This window comes from Thamnophis elegans, chromosome 1 (genome assembly GCF_009769535.1).
Source record: "Thamnophis elegans isolate rThaEle1 chromosome 1, rThaEle1.pri, whole genome shotgun sequence".
Lineage (NCBI taxonomy): Eukaryota > Metazoa > Chordata > Lepidosauria > Squamata > Colubridae > Thamnophis > Thamnophis elegans.
In genome coordinates this window covers 174,340,789-174,357,977 of record NC_045541.1, presented here as the reverse complement: position 1 = coordinate 174,357,977, position 17,189 = coordinate 174,340,789, and the positions used below count along the sequence as shown (strand labels likewise).

The following is a 17,189-nucleotide window of genomic DNA, read 5'->3' as shown; positions in this document are numbered from 1 at the left end:
CTAAAAGTTAGTTCAGTAAGAAGAAGCTAAGGTCAATGTAGAATGTCATTAATTTCTTTATTTCTTTTTTCTCAATAGATTTTAGACTGTGTTAGTTAAAAATCCATACCGTGTACGGGTTCTGGGAAGTCGGGGGGGGGGGGGGGGGGGGGGGGGGGGGGGGGGGGGGGTGGGAGGGGCATACAAAAAAAATTGTACTTCAATGTTTTAATGATTGACGAATGATGAAATATTTGTGTTTTTTAAAAGAAATAAAACTCTTTTTCTGAGAAAAGAAATGCCAGAGTTACATTTAGCAAATCAATGACAGTTTTAGGGTTATATGTTGTTTTTATGAGGTTTTACTCTGCTTTAATTGTAAGCTGCCCAGAGTCATGTATATGAGATGGGGGGAGAGAAAGAAAAAAGAAAAGAAAGAAAGAAAGAAAGAAAGAAAGAAAGAAAGAAAGAAAGGGGAAGAGAAGGGAAGAAGGAAGGAAGAGAAAAAAAGAAAGGGAGGAAGGAAACGTTCCAAGGCAAGCTCTATTTTCATACTCGGTTACACTTGCATTCTTGTTCAACGTCCAGTATTGCATCCTCCTCCTTAAGAGTCCTGGCAGAAGAGCTGGAAGCAGCTTGGTCTCTGTGGCGCAATCGGTTAGCGCGTTCGGCTGTTAACCGAAAGGTTGGTGGTTCGAGCCCACCCAGGGACGCAGGCTGTTCTTTTTTATTCCCCCTGTTTATTTTAACATGCCTTGCAGACTTGTAATCAACGCAGTTAATTTTCCGGCCAAGAATGAAAGAGAGAGGAAAAAATGAACGGGTTTCAGCAAAGATGCTGGGAGGGCAAACAGCCTTCTGCCCGTAGCCAAGATGGCCACAATGGTGTCACAAGAGGAGCAAGGATTTAGGGGAAAATCCATTCTTCTGAATGCAGTCCCTCCGGCTGCCCCATCTTTGGGAATCGGAGCAAAGAAAGGGACTCAATTCATTTGCTGAGCTCTTAAAACGACAGAGAAGATCCACCCAGAGCAGTCTTTCTCAACCTCAAGCACTTCAAGATATGGGAACCTCAAGGCCCAGAAACCCCCCCCCTCAAGTGGAGGGGAATTCTGGGAGTTGAAGTCCACACACCTTTAAAGGGCTTGAGATTGAGGAGAAAGAGGGAGGAGAAAATAATTTGCAAAGCAAACGTGGGGCGGGAAGGGGTGCAGGGGGCTCCCCAAAGCTTAGTTGTTCAGCCCAATTAAATAACGGCTTTCCTGAAAAAAAACTCTTTTGAGAGTTGTGGATTTAGTAGAAAGAAAAGGGGAAATGGATGAGAAGGAGAATTCCCACTATGGACATACAAACCAGTGGTGAGAGTCACATTTTTTTTACTACTGGTTCTGTGGGCGTGGCTTGGCGGGCGTGGCAGGGGAAAGGATATTGCAAAATCCCCATTCCCTCCCAATCAGCTGGGACTCAGGAGGCAGAGAATAGATGGGAGCGGGGCCAATCAGAGGCGGTATTTACCGGTTCTCTGAACTACTCAAAATTTCCACTACCAATTCTCCAGAACGGGTCAGAACCTGCTGAACCCCACCTCTGATATGAACTAGATTAGGGGTGTCAAACTCAAGGTCCGGGGGCCAGATCCGGCCACGGGGTGCTTAGATCCACCCTAGAAACAGTGAAGGATTGGCCTGTGGTGCCTCTGCCAGCAAAAACGGATCCCTTACAGTCTTCCCGAGCTCCGTTTTCACTGGCAGAGGATTGCAGGAGGCCGTCGCAGCCGGAAACGGAGCTTGGGAGCCAGTTTTTTCTGGCACAGTGCTTGGCCCACCGCAGGCGTTCCCAACCAGTGATGTTGAGTTGGCCACGGCCACCCTGAGGTCAAACACAACCCTGATCTGTCCCTCCATAAAATAGAGTTTGACACCCCTGAACTAGACTGTGTTGTTTCTCTGTGTCATACAATATATGTGGCTATATGCATACTTTTGTATTGTAAATAATTTATTTTGTCATGTTTATGTAGTGTATATTGGTGGTGGAGACCCTTTGAGAGCTGTATGCAATGACATTTCATTTTAATGCATGCCAATTAGGGTAGCTTCAAAGCGACAATAAAGTTAGTCTAAGTTCTAAGAAAAGAAAGGAGGAGAAAATTAGAACAAATAAACAGTAACAGAGTTGGAAGGGACCTTGGAAGTTATCTAGTCCAACCCACTGCTCACGCGGAAGACCTGTACTAGGGATTCAAAGCACAGAACTGCAGACTTTTCTGATCCACCCAATCAGTATTAATTGAATGAATGAATGAATTATGAATGAATGAATTGAATTAAATGAATCCAAGGGTGAAAAGAGGCCAAATGGGAAAGCCAAAGGCAGAAAGGAAGGAGGAAACAAGAGAAAAGAATTAGAAAGGAAAAAAAGAGGGAGGAAAGGAAGACCGGATCAAGCAAAGGGGGGGGGGGAAATGAATGAACAGGAAGAAGGGAAGAAATAAAAAGTGAATTAAAAGAGGCAGGTTAAAAGAAAGAAGAGCCTTCCACGCACGCGGTGTATCTTCTCTCAGCCGCCGCCAGGGGGCACCACCGACGCCGGCGCTCTGCTCTTGCCGGAACGCGCGGCAAGGCGGCTCCGGTTCCAACCCGGAGCTGCCGGGAAGGTGCACCGCCTGTCCTTGCGCGCAGCCAGCAGGGGTGCCTTGAAGGGCTGCGGGGGAGGGGAGGGAGACGCGGCGATGGCTGCGCTGTCCGGTGAGTGCGAGCCGGGGGGAGGCTGCTGGGGGGGGGGGCAGGTTTCATGGACGGCAGGAACTAGCCGCCTTTGGGGGGGGAGCGGGAGAGGATATTGGGCGTAGATAATGGGAGAAGCCTGGGCGGGGGGCGCAGGGGAGGTTTCCACCCACCCCATTTTCCCAAACCGAGAATAGACAAGTTGGTCACTTAAAGGCCATCTAGTCCAACCCTGTTCAGGGCAGGGAGCCTCTTTAAAAACCCATGCTTTTTAATTTGGCCACTTGCAAAGCATGTGGACTTCAATTCCCAGAATTCTGGGAGTTGAAGTCCACACATCTTCCAAGTAACCAAGGTTGGATATCTAGGAGATAGTCCCAGTGGACAACCACTTAAATAGGAGCCAGCCGTGTGCAGCAGCTGCCAAAAAAGCCAACACAGTTCTAGGCTGCATCAACAGAGGGATAGAATCAAGATCCCGTGAAGTGTTTATACCACTTTATAATGCCTTGGTAAGGCCACACTTGGAATACGGCATTCAGTTTTGGTCGCCACGATGTAGAAAAGATGTGGAGACTCTAGAAAGAGTGCAGAGAAGAGCAACAAAGCTGATTAGGGGACTGGAGGCTAAAACATGAAGAACGGTTGCGGAAACTGGGTATGTCTAGGTTAATAGAAAGAAGGACTAGGGGAGACATGATAGCAGTCTTCCAATATCCCAGGGGCTGCCACAAAGAAGAGAGAGTCAAGCTATTCTCGAAAGCACCTGAGGTTAGAACAGCCAAAGTTGTGATGGTTGTAAGTCAAAGACTATCTTTGTCTAGTCTTCCTGTTAAGGCTGACAGGGCAGGAGCTTCGAAGCTGCCACTGGGGGGGGGAAAAACCACTTAGATCAGTGGTGGGATTCAAAAAAATTACTACCAGCTCTGTGGGCGTGGCTTGGTGGGCGTGGCATGGCATGGCATGGTGGGCGTGAGAGTGGAAGGATACTGCAAAATCCCCATTCCCTCCCTATCAGCTGGGACTCGGGAGGCAGAGAATAGATGGGGACAGGGACAGTCAGAGGTGGTATTTGCCTGTTCTCCAAACTACCTAAAATTTCCGCTGCTGGTTCTCCAGAACTGATCAGAACCTGCTGAATGCCACCTCTGGCTTAGATGCAGATTAACAGAGTTGGAAGGAACCTTGTAGGTCATCAAATCCAACTCCACGCCCAAGCAGGAGACCCTATACCATTTCTGACAGATGGCAATCCAATCTTTCCTTGAAAGCCTCCAGTGGTGAAGCTCCTACAACGTCTGAAGGGAAACTGTTCCATTGGTTGATTGTTCTCATCGTCATAAAATTTCTCCTTATTTCCAAGTTGAATCTCTCCTTGTTCAGTTCCTGTAACTGTTCTTCATATGTTTTAGCCTCCAGTCCCCTAATCATCTTGGTCGCTCTTCTCTGTACTTTTTCTAGAGTCTCAACATCTTTTTTATAGTGTGGTGACCAAACCTTGATGCAGTATTATAAGTGTGGTCTTACAAAGGTTTTATAGAGTGGTATTAGTACCTCCCTTGATCTTGATTGTATCCCTCTGTTAATGCGACCTAGGATTGCATTGGCTTCCTGGTTCAGTGTAAGATGAAACTTCAAAAACATGTGTCTCCAAAACTCTTGAATGGTTGGAAAGAACCTATCAGAAGGGCAGAACCTATTCAGTAGTGTGGGCCAAGTTGTAAGGTGAGCCCTGGATTAGGAAACTGGAGACAGGGTCTTCCTTGGACAGGGAAAACAAGGCTGGATACACAAAAACAGAACCAGTTGGGCAACAAATGGTTATACCAACTTGCCTTTTGCGATTGACAGGACCTTATTGGTAAACTTATTCCTCCACGAACATAAAGAAAATTAGTGTGTCCAACATTCTTGTTTTGCTGTCTTTCCCCTTTCTTGCTAGAGGACACACAAGGTTTCCATCAACAAAAAGTTGCACAAACATTTAGGCCCTGGGTTGGTAGTGAGCCGGAGGTTGGGGACCCCTGATTTAAACAGTATTAAAATCCCTATTAATATGTTGAAGTTGAAAAAGAGGAAGAATGGGGAAATGAATATGTCCCATAGCTTGGGGAAATTGCAAGAAAAGATCTTTATTTGGCAAATAGAAAATGGGGGTAAATTTAAGAAATGTCTCCTGTTGATAGTTGGACCAGAACCTTTCAGGAGACAGAATTCCTTAAGCAAAAGTCCTTTTCAACAAAAACTTTGCAGTCTTAAATATAAACGATTTGGCCAATAGCTTTTTTTAAAATCAACTTTTCCATTCTGGATTATTTCGTATTATTCTGTAAAACCAGTCATAAGAAAGATGCAGGGGGATCTTCCTTATACAGACAGTCCTTGACTTATGATTATAATTGAAGCCAGAATTTCTGTTGCTAAGGAAGACAGTTGTTAAACAAACTGCATTCAGTTTTACAATCTTTTTTTTTGTTATGGTTGCTAAGCAAATTGTTAAATCAATTGTGTGCTTGTTTAAGTGAATCCAGTTTCTGTTCTGATCTCGGCTTCCCCAAACCACGAAGCAGATTCCTTGTCCTGACAAAAAATCCTTTTTATTAAGTTACTGTGAATTACTTTCATTCACATCCAGCAAACTCTTTCAAGGGAGGATTTACAGTCACAGACCTTATCTGGCTTGGAGAGCTGCCAGGCCGATATCTGCAAAACTTGGCAAGGAGTCTCGGAGAGTCAGGAACCAATTAAGCAAACTCATTGTCTCCTGCAAACTCCACTCCCCTTTCGCTCCTCTTTTATTTCCCCTGGGAGGGGCCATTCATCATCCACCTGTGGGTACTCCCAAGTCGATCCCTGTTCGTTAGCTGCTCCCTTCATCTGGCAACTCTGTGCATGCACATACTGGGAACAGGCTCCAGCTGTTCGTCTGCCCCACTGATGTCTGACTCTGAAAGCAGCTAATAAGACCTTAGAGGTCTTCTAGTCCAATCCCCTGGTCAAGCAGGAAAGCCTATACTGTTTCAGACAAATGGCTGTCCAATCTCTTCTTAAAAACCTCCATCTTTTGATACGATCTGGGCTGCAAAATCCTGGTGACCACGGGATGGCAGCAATGAGTCAAGATTTATATGGACCTTCTCGTGCAGGTGTCCCCAAACTTGGCAACTTTTAAGATCTGTGGACTTCAACTCCCAGAATTCTCCGGCCACAGGTCTTAAAGTTGCCAAGTTTAAAGAACTCTGTTCTAGTGCAGTGTGTCTCCACCTCAGCAGCTTTAAGAGGTGTGGACTTTAGCTCCCAGAATTCCCCAGGCAGATTTCGGGTGGCTGAATTCTATACATGAGTCAAAGCAAAGGTTCGAAATGGCTCCATGGCTGCCTCTGGAGGTCTCCCCAAGGCTTTCCTGTCACTCAGATTGAGGAGGAGGGAATAAAGATGCCATTGGCTGAGTCTATAATGGGAGGAGCTCATATCATTGGCCCTTTGGGCATCCTGTCTCTGGATAAAAGCCTTGTTGCCAACCATGTGTTAATTCCTGAATCTTTTCTCCCTCATTAGCCTCCTATTATTGTAGCCCATATTTTTTTTCTTTTCACATCAACCTCTTATTTCTTTTTCAGTTTCTTGTGTGTTCCCGCGTGGCTTGTCTCTTCTGAGGTAAGTCTGCATAAGTCAGCTCTGCAAAGAACCTTTCCCCCAAAACTGAACTGAGGTATGAAGGATGATGTTGGGAGTCCTATAGACATTTTTCGGAGAGTATTTTGCCTTCAGTTACTGGTGGATCTGATTTTTCACCTTTGCACGTCTTTGTGTGTGTGTGCCCATTTGTGAACCTGGAGACTTTGCTCACAATCACATAGGTGTTGAGAATCTGTCTGGACTCCTACAATGCGCTCTGCGTGGGGCTGCCCTCGAAGAGCATTCAATTCATTCAATTCCTACCCTGTAGGTTTGTTTTGGAGGGACGTGGTGGCTCAGTGGCTAAGACACTGAGCTTGTCGATAAGAAAGTTTGGCAGTTCAAATCCCTGGTGCCGCGTAACGGAGTGAGCTCCCGTTACTTGTCCCAGCTTCTGCCAACTTAGCAGTTCGAAAGCACGTAAAAAATGCAAGTAGAAAAATATGGACCACCTTTGGTGGGAAAGTAACAGCATTCAGTGCGCCTTCGGCATTTAGTCATGCCGGCCACATGACCACGGAGACGTCTTCGCACAGCGCTGACTCTTCGACTTTGAAATGGAGATGAGCAATGCCCCCTAGAGTTGGGAACAACTAGCACATATGTGCGAGGTGAACATTAACCTTTAGGTTTGTTGTGCGATCCGATTTTTAAGACTCTCTTAACTGTTGGCTGTTCTTTCAACAGGCCCATTGTGGGTTCCACCAGTTCTTCCCGCTTGCTGCATCAGACGCCTTCAGCTGAGAGTACTGACAGGTATTCTCTGCTTCTGGAACACCTGATAATTACCTCTTATATTGATTTATTTACTTCCGAACGGCACAGTGGCCTAGAGGTCCCATTTGGATTTTGGATTTTTGGATTTTTTACTTTATTTATATGCCACCCTTTTCCCTGGGGGGACTCAGGGCCATCTCACAATTAGGAGGCTGTGAGTTGGATCCTAGATAGTGGCAGATATTTCTCTCTCTGGGAGCAATGAGTAATTGCTGCGAACTCCATGTAGGTGTCAGGGAGGGCATCTGGCCAGTAAATGCTGGAGTTCCATTCAGTCGCTCCGACTCCACCTGATGCAGGGAATTATAGGGCTGTTAACTTTGTTTAGAAAAAGGGCCAATTTTTGCATGCAAGGAGAGGCTCTTCTAAAGAAGGTGGGGGGCCATCACCGAACAGGAGGAGAATGGCAACCCTGCAGATGGCATTCCCTCAGCAGGGATGCTTAACCAACATTACAGCACACAAAAATCTATGCAAGATTATAAAAAATGTGCCTAAATCACTAAAATCAAGTCTAAGTAGAATTCTGAACTCAGAGAAGCAGGAATTTAAGGAAGAAGTGTAGGAAGAAGGAGGCGGGGGTATTATGAAGGGGTAGAAATGGTGGGAAATAAAAAGCAGACAAAAAACTTCATGGGGGTTGGCAGTGGTATAGGGAAAATTAAAAGGCGGGGGATTTTTCCCAACAAAAGGAAATTAAAAAACAGACAAAAGATCTTACGGAGGTTGACAGTGGCATATGGAAAATTGAAGGAGAGGGTTATGCCCCAACAAAGGAAAATATAAAATATTTCTTTGACGGTGGCTTGAGAAAAATTGAAGAGGGTGGACGTGTCAAAACAAAGAAAAGGGAGAAGACAGGAATAGAGAAGTGGGACAAAAGCTTTACTAGGAAAAAAATCAGACGATTAGAAATTGTTATATGGGGAAAGACAAAGCTGAGATACGTGGTTTACTTCTAAACAGGTCCATAAAATTGAGTTGCTAACTGATTGAATATGATAATGAAAAGATAATTAAATAAAGGTTAAAATATATGGAATATGGACAAATATGAAACTGTTATGTGGAAAATGTGAAGGTTTGTGATTCACTTTTATACATGATAATTAAACTGAGTTGCTAATTGATTGAATATGACAATGGAAGGACAATTAAGCAGGGCGGGAGAGGAGGAGAGAAAGGAGGAATGGAGAGAGGAGAAGGAGAGAGGAAGGGGAAGGAGAGAAGAGAAGGACGACAGAGGGAAGAAAGGAGGTAGGGAGGAGGAGGCGAGAGGGAGAAGAAAGTGATGGATAAGGTGCAAATAGGGTGTATGGAGAGCAAAAGAGCCAATAATTGTTTTTTGGGAGTTGGTGGTAAGATGAATTGATGTAAACATTTAATAATACAATAGGATGTTGGCTATGTAATAGTCTACATGTGGTTATATGTTATGAAAATGAAAACATAAAAAACTTTATATACAAAAATAATCTATGCACAAGCTTATTTAATTTTTGCTTAGCCTCTAATGAGATGGATCCCACTCCCTACTAGCACTGGTGATGTTAACAGGAAGCACAACTGAGCTCAGAGAGCACTCAGCCCTGAGATTACAGATATTTCATCTGCAAACACGAAGCCCTGACCATCCATTTTTTTTTCAGAGGCTTCATTCAGACAATGTCAGACGCAGGAACGTTGAGCTCTGGGTCGTTGGACAGGGGACCCAAAGTAGCTTTTGAGAGTTCCAAGATTGGAGGGCTTGTCGGGGAAGGTGTGCTCTGATTCAGGACCGTCTATTTTGTGGTTGTAGTTCCATCCAGGTGCAGGAGAAGAGCAGTGCCATTGTTCAGAAGAAGCCGCAGCTTCCCAGCAGCCGAGGGGAATATGTCGTCACCAAGCTGGATGATTTGGTCAACTGGATCCGTCGAGTACGTAGGAGCCTCTGACCGGATGCTTGTTTTTTTTCCTGTTTGAAGAAGGTTCTCACCAAAAGCATCTCTGTGCTTTAAATTCACTCAATATCAGTTGTAGCTGTTGTGGCCCGCCAACGGCCAGCAGAGCTGGCAGCAGATTCAGACAGTGAGGAGGTTGGGGAGGAAGATAGGTCAGTCCTGGAGTCTGGGGAAGACTCTGATGAGGGCTCTGTGTGGGAGGCAGAAAGGGGGCCAGGGCCATATGCCAGTTATCAGCTGCCTTCAGAGTCAGACATCAGTGAGGCAGAAGAACAGCTGGAGCCTGTTCCCAGTTTGCACATGTGCAGAATTGCCAGACGAAGAGAGCAGCTAAAGAACAGGGGTCGACTTGGGAGTGAGGTCACAGGTGGACGGTGAATGGCCCCTCCCAGAGGAAATAAAAGAGGAGCGAAAGGGGAATGGAGTTTGCAGGAGACAATTAGTTCCCTTAATTGGTTCGTGACTCTCCGAGACTCCTTGCCAAGTTCTGCAGATATCGGTCTGGCATGTGTGGGAGGCAGAGAGGGGGTCAGGGCCACCTGACAGTCATCAGCTGCCTTCAGAGGCAGACATCAGTCAGGCAGAAGAACAGCTGGAGCCTGTTCCCAGTGTGCGCATGCGCAGAGTTGGCAGGCGAAGGGAACAGCTAAGGGACACGGGTCGATTTGGGAGGAAGGCCACCCAAGGTTAGCCTGCAATCGAGGTCAGGCCTGTTTGGCACAAGAGTCTTGCGGAAGGACGTCTCTGCTGTACATTCACCTCCTTCCCTTCTTCTCCCCTCAGAGCTCCTTGTGGCCAATGACCTTCGGCTTGGCATGTTGCGCCGTCGAGATGATGCACATGGCCTCTCCCCGCTACGACATGGACCGCTTTGGGGTGGTTTTCCGGGCTAGTCCCCGGCAAGCCGATGTCATGATTGTGGCTGGCACTTTGACCAATAAGATGGCTCCTGCCCTCCGAAAGGTATGATTGCGGTCTTTACTCAGCCCTTCAGAGAGGGAATCGAGCCACCTCTTGTGTCCTCACACCAACTGCCAAGGTTTGTGGAACTAACAGGGAGCAGCCGTACAGGTAGTCCTCGACTTACAACAGTTCATTTAGTGACCATCCGAAGTTGCAACGGTACTGAAAAAAAGTGACTTTCACACTTAAGACGATTGCAGCTTCCCCCTGGTCGTGGGATCAGAATTCAGATATTTGGCAACTGACTCACATTTATGACGGTTGCAGTGTGCCGAGGTCACCTGGTCATCTTTTTGCGACTTTGAGACAAGCAGAGTTAATGGAGAGGACAGATTCACTCAACAGCCACGTTACTAACAACAACCGCAGCAGTTCACTTAACAACGGTGGCAAGAAAGGTCATAAAACGGGGCAAAACTCGCTCAACAAATGTCTCACTTAGCGAAAGAAATGTTGGGCTCAATTGTGGCCGTAAGTCGAGGACTCTCTGTGTATATTTACCACAATTACAGCACTGTGGGGGTCATGCGATCAACATTTGCAACCTCCCCAGCTGGCAAGTCAGTGAAGGAAACTGGATTCGCTTAGCAACTGAGGTGATTAACAACCATGGCAGGGAAGGTCATAAAATCAGATGTGACTCGTTTAACAACCACCCTGCTTAACAACAGAAATTCTGATCCCAATTATGGTCATAAATTCGAGGCCTACCTGTAAAGGATTAGACTCGATCTCACTGTCCCATGTCTTGGCTCAGGCCTAACAGAAATAGCCCAGCTCAATCAGGTTTCCTCCCTCTGGACCTCTGCTTCTGACTCTCTGTGGCATTTTTATTCTTCCCAAACCCATGAGATATCAAAAAAAGAATGAGGCAAAAGGGCTCAGGCCTCTTTCCATCTCTCTGCTTGGTTTTTCTGCCCTTCTGCCAAATGGTTGCCCCATATCTGAACACAGTGGGACCAAATTTGCCATGGGGGGGTGGGGGTGGGGAACTAGCAAAATAAAACAACAACAACAACAAAAATTGAGTTCAGAATGAAATAGATTTGTCTTAAGGCTGCTGTTGTGTCCCGCCAGCAGAGCTGGCAGGAGAGTCGGACAGTGAGGAGGTTGGGGAGGAACCTGGGCCAGTCCTGGAGTCTGGGGAAGGCTCTGATGAGGGCTCTGTGTGGGAGGCAGAGAGGGGGCCTGGGCCATCCGACAGTTATCAGCTGCCTTCAGAGACGGAGACAAGTGAGGCAGAAGAACAGCTGGAGCCTGTTCCCAGTGTTCGCATGGGCAGAGTTGCCAGACAAAGGGAATAGCTAAAGAACAGGGGTCAACTTGGGAGTAAGGCCACAGGTGGAGGGTGAATGGCCCCTCCCAGAGGAAATAAAAGAGGAGTGAAAGAGGAATGGAGTTTGCAGGAGACAATTAGTTCCCTTAATTGATTCGTGACTCTCCGAGACTCCTTGCCAAGTTCTGCAGATATCGGCCTGGCAGCTCTCCAAGCCAGATAAGGTCTGTGACTGTAAATCCTCCCTCGAAAGACTTTGCTGGATGTGAATGAGCAGAATTCATAGGACATTAATAAAAGGATTTTTTGTCGGGACAAGGAGTTTTCTGCATGCTCTTGGGAAGCCTCGGTCAGAACAGCTGCAGAGAAAAAAAAACCTAGAATAAATTTTCCCTATGATCCTTTGAGAGGGAGAATCGGATAGCGGCTTGTAATGTTGCCGCCTGCTGTATTCTAAGCCAGGCACAGGACCTGCCATTGGAGAACTTGATAAGCTTTTCGGCCTTACTAGAGTCCCAGTGCTGGGTGATCTAAGGCAGGGCCTGTTCTGCTCGTCAAATCAAGTGCAAACCTTCACATTTCTTTCTTGGCAGGTTTATGATCAGATGCCCGAGCCACGTTACGTGGTATCCATGGGGAGGTAAGTTCTCTCTCAGTATTTTATTATCTTCAGGACTGGCTCCATCCCTTGTTCGTTCTCTCATTTATTGTTTTTTTTTCCTCTACACCACAGCTGCGTTTATGCAACACAAGTGACTAGGTCGTTAATTCCTGCAGATTTTTTAGACCTCTATACCAAAAATGAGAATTTTGGGTCATTTGGGAATAACAAGATTACAAATCTTCCCAGCCATTGCAAAGGAGATTGTTTTGGGGGCCGGGGGGCCCGCTAGAATTGGAGGCTAAGAATGGCAGTTGGGGGGGGGGGTGTCTATGCTACTGCAGAGAGATTTAGAGGCTTGAATAAAAAGGAAACTTGAGTGTGTGGATAAGGTCAATTTCCTTTTGGAATTTGCCCCAGAGCTGAGAAAGGCTGGCTTATTCCAAATCTATGTGTCTCTATACGTTAGTTTAAATCAGGAGGACAGCTTCGGGGTTGACACAGTCCTCACAGGCCTGTAAGGTAAAGGTTCCCCCTGCACATATGTGCTAGTTGTTCCTGACTCTAGAGGGCGGTGCGCATCTCCATTTCAAATCCGAAGAGCCAGCGCTGTCCGAAGACTTCTCCATGCTCATGTGGCTGGCATGACTAAACGCCGAAGACGCACAGAACGCTGTTACCTTCCCACCAAAGGTGGTCCCTATTTTTTCTACTTGCATTTTTTACGTGCTTTCGAACTGCTAGGTTGACAGAAGCCGGGACAAGTCACAGGAGCTCACTCCGTTACACGGCGCTAGGGATTCGAACCGCCGAACTGCCAACCTTTCTGATCGACAAGCTCAGCGTCTTAGCCACTGAGTCACCGCGTCCCATCAGGAGTTACTTAGGGTTAAAACTAGACCCTTCAATTGCAATAGCAGTTAGACTTATATACCGCTTCATAGGGCTTTCAGCCCTCTCTAAGCGGTTTACAGAGTCAGCATATCGCCCCCACAATCTGGGTCCTCATTTTACCCACCTCGGAAGGATGGAAGGCTGAGTCAACCCTGAGCTGGTGAGATTTGAACAGCCGAACTGCAGAACTGCAGTCAGCTGAAGTAGCCTGCAGTGCTGCATTTAAACACTGCGCCATCTCGGCTCTTCAATCTTGATTCACTTACATGCGGCATGCAAATAGTGTATCACTGGGGGTCCTCCCTTGATGGTACCCTTGCACTTCCATTGGCTGCTTTCAAGACAGTCCCAGTGGAATTATTTATTGTCATCGTCACTGGCTTTTCAGGAAACGTCTCCCTCATGGGACAGCTCCATCGATGGCAGCAGAAAGAGACAAATCAGGCTGTACAGCCATTCCATGGTTTGGTAGCTTTTGGGGTCCCTAAATCTGGCCCACAGCTGCCATGAATTGAGGTCCGTGGTTGGCTTTACTGGCTGATTGGTATCAAATATAAATTGTGCATTAATAACTAGTAGGACCAGACTTGGAATATTGTGCCCAGTTTTGGTCACCCTAGTGCAAAAAAGATTGTGGAAAGAGTGCAGAGAAGAGCAACAGAGATGATTAGGGGCTAAAACATATGAAGAACGGTTGCAGGAACTGGGTATGTCTAGTTTAATGAAAAGGACTAGAGGAGACATGATAGCAGCATTCCAATATCTCAGGGGTTGCCACAAAGAAGTGGGAGTCAAGCTATTCTCCAAGGCGCCTGAGGGTGGAACAAGAAGCAATGGGTGGAAACTAATCAAGGAGAGGAGCAACTTAGAACTGAGGAGAAATTTCCTGACAGTTAGAACAATTAATCAGTGGAACAGCTCGCCTTCAGGACTTAAAAACTGGAGGTTTTTTAAGAACAGATTAAGGCAGCCATTTGTCCAGAATCATTTAAGGGCTCCTGCTTGAGCAGGGTGTTGGACTAGAAGACCTCCGAGGTCCCTTCCAACTGTGTTAATTCTGTAAAAAGGAAAAGGCCCCCAGGCTGTTGGATGACATGTTATAATGGTGGTACTCTCAAGTTCATTCCTGATGCTCTTCCTGTCACTTCCCACCCCTAATTGGCTCAATCTTAGGGTTCATAAGATGTGTGGACTTCAACTCCCAGAATTCCTTTCTGTTCCTGGCAGCTGGGTTCTCCCAGAGCCAACAAGTCAAAAATTGTCTGTCGTCCAGAAGGAAACAGGCCTCCACTATTATAAAGGCTTGCTTTTCAAATGATGGGATGCGGTGGCTAAGGTGCTGAGCTTGTCGATCAGAAAGTTCGGCGGTTCAAATCCCTAACACCGCCTAATGGAGTGAGCTGTTCCTTGTCCCAGATTCTGCCAACCTAGCAGTTCGAAAGCATGTAAAAAAGGCAAGTAGAAAAAGAGGGGCCACCTTTGGTGGGAAGGTAACAGCGTTCTGTGAGCCTTTGGCGTTTAGTCATGCCGGCCACATGACCACGGACACGTCTTCGGACAGCGCTGGCTCTTTGGCTTTGAAACGGAGATGAGCACCGCCCCCTACAGTCGGAAACGACTACACATATGTTTGAAGGGAACCTTTACATTTTACCTTTTATCAAATGATCCCAACACGGTCTTATTTTTTTCAGCTGTGCCAATGGTGGAGGTTACTATCATTACTCGTATTCCGTGGTGCGGGGCTGTGATCGGATCGTGCCCGTGGACATCTATGTGCCAGGTAAAAAAAAAAAAAAAGCCATCAAGGTGTCTCTTCCTAGCTCGTTCTTTCCCAAACTGCATCCCCAGAAGGGAAAGTCATTTGGGTCCGGATAAATAAATCCGGACCTCACTTCAGTACTGGGCAAGGAATTCTAGAAAAAAACATTGGAAGTGATAATATAGAGTACCTGACTCTTTTCAAGTTTGTTATAGATCAGTGTTTCTCAACCTTGGCAATTTGAAGATATCTGGACTTCAACTTCGACTCCAGTTTTGCTTGCTGGGGAATTCTGGGAGTTGAAGTCCAGATATCTTCAAATTGCCATGGTTGAGAAACATTGATAGAGGAAGCAAGTGAGTTTGCTGGCTAGGGAATTCTGGGAGTTGAAGTCCAGATATCTTCAAATTGACAAGGTTGAGAAACATTGATAGAGGAAGCAAGTGAGTTTGCTGACTGGGGAATTCTGGGAGTTGAAGTCCAGATATCTTCAAATTGCCATGGTTGAGAAACATTGATAGAGGAAGCAAGTGAGTTGCTGACTGGGGAATTCTGGGAGTTGAAGTCCAGATATCTTCAAATTGACAAGGTTGAGAAACATTGATAGAGGAAGCAAGTGAGTTTGCTGACTGGGGAATTCTGGGAGTTGAAGTCCAGATATCTTCAAATTGCCATGGTTGAGAAACATTGATAGAGGAAGCAAGTGAGTTGCTGACTGGGGAATTCTGGGAGTTGAAGTCCAGATATCTTCAAATTGACAAGGTTGAGAAACATTGATAGAGGAAGCAAGTGAGTTTGCTGACTGGGGAATTCTGGGAGTTGAAGTCCAGATATCTTCAAATTGCCATGGTTGAGAAACATTGATAGAGGAAGCAAGTGAGTTGCTGACTGGGGAATTCTGGGAGTTGAAGTCCAGATATCTTCAAATTGCCATGGTTGAGAAACATTGATAGAGGAAGCAAGTGAGTTTGCTGGCTGGGGAATTCTGGGAGTTGAAGTCCAGATATCTTCAAATTGCCATGGTTGAGAAACATTGATAGAGGAAGCAAGTGAGTTTGCTGGCTGGGGAATTCTGGGAGTTGAAGTCCAGATATCTTCAAATTGCCATGGTTGAGAAACATTGATAGAGGAAGCAAGTGAGTTGTCAGGAAGCTTTGTTACAACCAACATTTTTTTTAAAAAATGTAGACTGGTAGAGAAAGGTGGTCTTTACCCCCCCCCCCCCACTTTAACCTCCCCCACTAGGAGTTTAGAGAATGTTATCATTGCTCTTCTGTCCCATTTATGCTGCAAGATCCAGGTGACCAGTAGGTGGAAGCAAAGAGCTGGAATGGGCTAATATGCTGGGGTAGCAGAGGTTCCCAACCTCAGGTGGGCATGGCCAGCTCGACATCCGTTTTCGGCCACAATGGCCTCCTGCAGCCCTCTTGCCAGTGAAAACGGAGCTCGGCGGAGTCCCGAGGCACCACAGGCTGGTGCTGTTTTCAGGGCGGCCCTGCGGGCTTTCAGTTTTTACAATCCTGGTCCAGAGGTGGTATTCAGTCGGTTCTCTCCGGTTTAAGTGAACCGGTAGTGGCGGCTGCAGGAGGCGCCACCCACCCACCCAGATATAATGCGTGAGCACTGCACATGCACAGAAGGCGGTGCGCATGCGTAGACATTTACGGACCGGTAGGGAAAGTTTCTGACTCCCACCGCTGCCCTGGTCTATACAGTTTCCAACCTTGGAGACTTTTCTACGTCTCTTGAGTAATTTAGGATGGCGACCTGGATAAAGGGAGATCCCCTTGCTGTGGCCTGGGAATTTTAAGATCTTCCCTCCACCTTTCTGAGATCAATGTTTTGCCTCTTGCAGGCTGCCCTCCTACTGCTGAGGCCCTCCTGTACGGGATCCTGCAGCTCCAGAGGAAGATTAAACGAGCGAAAGCTATCCAGATCTGGTATCGGAAATAACGGGCTTGTTTGCAAGCTGCCATGTTGAAAATGGCCGCCCTAACTGTAGCTGTAGCGCACACGTTAAAACTGCTGTGTATAATAAACTCTTGTCAATAAACTTATAATTATTGTATCTGGAGAAACGAGTTTTGGCACTTTTGAGTGCCGTCTGCAAGGAATATCCATCCTTCCATTCCCCAACATCCAGTCAGAGCTGAAGAAGCTTCTTGGATGAGAAGCAAAATGTCTTAAAAGAAAAAAAAACAAAATCCAGTTGGCTTCTGAAAAAAACACCTTTGAGTCTCTGGCAGAGTGTTTGCTATTAAGCATCAACACCCCAATCAACATCTAAAAAGCCACACACGACACCGTAAAAATACCACACACAAAACTGCCCAAAGCATACTCTCCGCTAGAGAGCATGGGCTCCAGTACGAGTCTAAAAGCTCGGAAGGCAAAATCTCAGGTCCCGGAGACCAACCCAGACTGGATGCTGGAAATCAACGATTGCTTATCATCAGAGGTGGCATTCAGCCGGGTCGGACTGGTTCATCCGAACTTGTAGTGAAAGTCGCAGGTGGGCCTGCCCACCCACCCTGACTCCATGCTGCCCTATTCAGGCGTGTTTTCAAGCCGCGTGCAAGCCACGCACGCAATC

The 17,189-nt window shown here is 46.5% G+C and overlaps 1 protein-coding gene and 1 non-coding gene across 2 annotated transcripts; both read left to right on the top strand.

The window, feature by feature from the left end:
• The first annotated feature begins 618 nt into the window (after positions 1-618).
• TRNAN-GUU lies at positions 619-692 on the top strand. Its single transcript has one exon. It is a non-coding gene; the product is annotated as a tRNA-Asn (tRNA).
• A 1,930-nt stretch (positions 693-2,622) lies between these two features.
• Positions 2,623-16,670, top strand: NDUFS7 (NADH:ubiquinone oxidoreductase core subunit S7). Its single transcript, XM_032220170.1, has 8 exons — positions 2,623-2,726; positions 6,326-6,362; positions 7,071-7,139; positions 8,959-9,076; positions 9,884-10,063; positions 11,933-11,979; positions 14,529-14,617; positions 16,452-16,670. The coding sequence occupies exons 1-8, from the start codon at positions 2,711-2,713 to the stop codon at positions 16,547-16,549; spliced, it is 654 nt and encodes a 217-aa protein (XP_032076061.1). The 5' UTR covers positions 2,623-2,710; the 3' UTR covers positions 16,550-16,670.
• Positions 16,671-17,189: the final 519 nt, after the last annotated feature.

Excerpts from the sequence above, each read along its gene's own strand:
- NDUFS7 (XM_032220170.1), top strand. Across the intron at positions 6,363-7,070 it reads CGTGGCTTGTCTCTTCTGAG|GCCCATTGTGGGTTCCACCA; the intron begins GTAAGTCTGCAT and ends TTCTTTCAACAG. Across the intron at positions 11,980-14,528 it reads TACGTGGTATCCATGGGGAG|CTGTGCCAATGGTGGAGGTT; the intron begins GTAAGTTCTCTC and ends TATTTTTTTCAG.